The sequence below is a fragment of the Triticum aestivum genome, chromosome 5B (genome assembly GCF_018294505.1).
Source record: "Triticum aestivum cultivar Chinese Spring chromosome 5B, IWGSC CS RefSeq v2.1, whole genome shotgun sequence".
Taxonomy (NCBI): domain Eukaryota; kingdom Viridiplantae; phylum Streptophyta; class Magnoliopsida; order Poales; family Poaceae; genus Triticum; species Triticum aestivum.
Window position 1 is genome coordinate 146057376 of NC_057807.1, and position 3480 is coordinate 146060855.

At 52.6% G+C, this 3480-nt stretch overlaps 1 protein-coding gene across 3 annotated transcripts; it reads left to right on the forward strand.

Annotated features, from left to right (window-relative positions):
• Positions 1-483: 483 nt before the first annotated feature.
• Positions 484-2444, forward strand: LOC123110871 (polyol transporter 5). Of its 3 annotated transcripts, none has more exons than XM_044531503.1 (3): positions 484-716; positions 841-1187; positions 1347-2444. In XM_044531503.1, the coding sequence occupies exons 1-3, from the start codon at positions 622-624 to the stop codon at positions 2234-2236; spliced, it is 1332 nt and encodes a 443-aa protein (XP_044387438.1). In that variant the 5' UTR covers positions 484-621; the 3' UTR covers positions 2237-2444. The 3 variants fall into 3 exon arrangements, with proteins under 3 accessions (XP_044387438.1, XP_044387436.1, XP_044387437.1); XM_044531501.1 differs by having other exon boundaries at positions 496-772; positions 1283-2444; XM_044531502.1 differs by having other exon boundaries at positions 540-716; positions 1283-2444.
• Positions 2445-3480: the final 1036 nt, after the last annotated feature.

The following is a 3480-nucleotide window of genomic DNA, read 5'->3' on the forward strand; positions in this document are numbered from 1 at the left end:
AGGAGTTGGCACCTTTCCCGCGGCTTATCACTGACGAGGATCGTCGCAAACACCGGAGGCGGGAGCGCCGTCTTAGCCTGGCCGAGATGGACGAGGAAGCCATGGCGCTGTGGAGGCAACATCGACACTAAATATAGCACATTCACACAACATCCATCTATGTTGTCGCAAAAATTGAACTCAAAATTTGAAATATTTCTCAATCTACAAAAATCACAAAATCGACACTAAATAATACATAACAGAAGTTGGGCTTTAAATTTGTCATTTTTGTATCTCGTCCAGTGTTTTGAATTTTAATTTGAAATTTTGCGACAACATAGAACAATATTGTGTTAATGTGCTACATTTTTTTCCAGATTTTTTGAAACATTTTTTAACACGCTATGACGTTTGATGCATCGGTAGCACCGCAAACACCGATACACCAGATACTTTCCCATGAGCATGTGGTTCGTAGCAAGAAGCCAAGGCCAGCCAGACAGGCACACATCCTGTCACTCTCAGGCCGCTTGACTTGCCCGTCGATAGATCCAGTCATCAATATTCCTGCATGACTAGTAAACTGAAATTTCCGTGCCAAACACACCCAAAAACCAGGGACGGGCAGTAGTTCTAGCCATGGAGGAGGAGCAGCACCGGCAGGACTCCGAGGCTCCGCTGCTGGCCGCCTCGAAGCCCGATGGCGCCGCGTCTTCGTCGCCGCCCCGCAACAGGTTCCCCTTCTTCTGTGCCGTGCTCGCCTCCATGACCTCCGTCCTCATGGGCTACAGTGAGTAAACTTGCACAGTTGCAATTACTTCCGACCGCGAGCATACTCTGATAATAATGCGCATGTAGACGTGGCGGTGATGAGCGGGGCGCAGATCTTCATGGCGGAAGACCTCGGGGTGAGCGACACGCAGATCGAGCTGCTCTCTGGTGCCATCAACATCTACTCGCTTGTCGGCGCGCTGCTCGCCGGCTGGACCTCCGACCGCCTCGGCCGCCGCCTCACCATTGTGCTCACCAACGGCTTCTTCCTCGTTGGCCCGCTTATCATGACGCTCGCCGGCGGGTACACGGCGCTCATGGCGGGACGGTTCATCTCTGGAATCGGCGTCGGCTACGCGCTCGTAATCGCGCCGATCTACGCTGCCGAGATCGCGCCGGCCTCCTCCCGCGGCCTTCTCAGCTCCCTTCCCGAGGTCAGCGCTGCAGAGTTTGTTTCACAATTGTGTTCGCAAACTCGTAATGATGCTTCAGAGTTTGTTTCACAATTGTGTTCCTTCCTTTTGTAAAGATTTTTATCAACACCGGGGTGATGCTGAGCTACGTCTCCAACTTCGCCTTCTCGGCGTTGCCAGCGCACCTGGCGTGGCGGCTGATGTTCGCGGCCGGAGTTGTGCCCACCGTGTTTCTGGCGGCTGGCGTGCTCACCATGCCGGAGTCGCCGCGGTGGCTGGCCATGAAGGGCCGGCTGGACGAGGCAAAAGCCGTGCTCGACAGGACGTCGGACACGCTCGCCGATGCCGAACAGCGTCTGCTGGAGATCGAGGAGGTTGTCGACGCCGGCAGCAACGGCGGTGGCAGCACGTGGAATGAGGTGGCGACCAAGGCCGGCGTCAGCCGCGTGCTGGCCACAGTTCTGGCGCTCCAATTCTTCCAGCAGGCGTCGGGCATCGACTCCGTGGTGCTCTACGGCCCGCGCGTGCTCGCCATGGCCGGCGTCACATCCAACACCCTCCTCCTGGGCCTCAACGTCCTCTTCGGCGTGGCCAAGGCGGGCTCGATCCTGATCGCCATGGCGCTCGCCGACCGTGTCGGCCGACGCCCTCTGCTCCTGGTAAGCACCGGCGGCATGACGGCGTCGCTGCTCGTGCTGGGCTCCGTGTTCGCTGCTTTCGCCGGCGCCAAGGACGACGCGGCGGTGGCCGCCGTGGCCGTGGCGGCTGTGGTGGCGTTCGTCTGCACCTTCTCCGTCGGGTTCGGGCCTATGGCATGGGTGTACAGCTCGGAGATCCTACCTCTGCGGCTGCGCGGACAGGGCGCTGGGCTCGGCACCGCCATGAACCGCGTCATGAGCGGCATCGTCACCATGACCTTCATCTCGCTCTACGGGGCCATCACCATGGCCGGCGCATTCTACCTTTATGCCGCCGTGGCGGCTGCCTCGTTCGTGTTCATCTACACCTGCCTGCCGGAGACCAGGGGCCGGAACCTCGAGGACATGGAGCAGCTCTTCCGCACAAAGTGATCAATCCACCAACCCGTCCTCACATTGATATTTCATACTCCTAATGTCAACTTGTGATTGGAAATAGGGCGGAGAGGAGGGCCCACAGTGTAAAGTTTTGGGGTGGTGGGGGGTAATTTTGGATTAAGAAATCTCTGGATTTGGATGGTAAATTTTGTGATCAAACGCTATACAACATTATCAAAATGATTCTTTCTATCCCTAAAAACTGTTTCTTTCTTCACAATATCTGAACGAGACCTCAACTGACAATCGGTTCATAGGGTACCAAGGGTACTCTTCTCTGCCTTCTTGTCCATTTTTCTTTGCTTTGTGCCGATCATGAATCCTAGATTGACCAAGACGAAAAGATCAAATTACAACACAAAGGTAATATAAAAAAAAATCATAGCATTGATTCTATCATGAATATGTACGAGTGCTATGAGGATACGCCGGTACCCTGCATGAGGGGACTACTCGCGCAAGAGACATTGTGATGACACTAATGCAAAACTCTTATACCCACATCGTTAAATACAAATGGCGGGCTTTTCTTCTACCCCGTCATTGATAATTTAAGCCCTACAGGTACCCGACAGAAAAAATTTGGCAGGCTCAATTATCTCCCACCACTCCTATACAAAGTGATATCCAAACCCTACATTTCCTTCGCTCCATGCCACAAATCATCGTTCGATCCTGTTGCTCCCCCCCCCCCCCCCCCCCCCCCCCCCCTCATCCCGTCTTTGTCCACCCACAAGGCAAACCACCACCACTCTCAACCACATCCTTGTTAGAAATATGTCATAGAGATATCATGCTTGTGTCTGGTGAGACGATGATGGATACCGTAATACCGAGTGGGACCGAAGATTATCCCCCCATCGTTGAAGGAGCAAATAGCAGTCTTAAATCATCGCACGTCCTGACATAGTTTCCCGATGTACCCGTAAGTTACCTTTATGATCTCCTAGTTAGGTGAAACATTTGGCAACCTCAAAGTAACCATCTGGTACGAAGGTCTATGATATTCTCATGGTCTAAGACCGTAAGAAAAAGTGGCATACATATGATAATACATACAATATAATTATGATGGTATCTTGTGGTATATCATAAGTTTGAGTCTATCCAATACCATTATTATGCCGACAATGTGTTCTCATTATTGCCAGCATCCTTGTTACTTTAACAATGCCTTATGACGAGGAAAAACGGGATCACCAATAATACATGAGTGATACGTCCATTATGCATCACTA

Bases quoted from the DNA above. Each gene is read 5' to 3' on its own strand.
- LOC123110871 (XM_044531501.1), top strand. From the start codon at position 622: ATGGAGGAGGAGCAGCACCGGCAGGACTCCGAGGCTCCGCTGCTGGCC. The intron at 773-840 runs GTGAGTAAACTT...ATGCGCATGTAG, and splicing joins CTCCGTCCTCATGGGCTACA to ACGTGGCGGTGATGAGCGGG. The intron at 1,188-1,282 runs GTCAGCGCTGCA...CCTTTTGTAAAG, and splicing joins TTCTCAGCTCCCTTCCCGAG to ATTTTTATCAACACCGGGGT.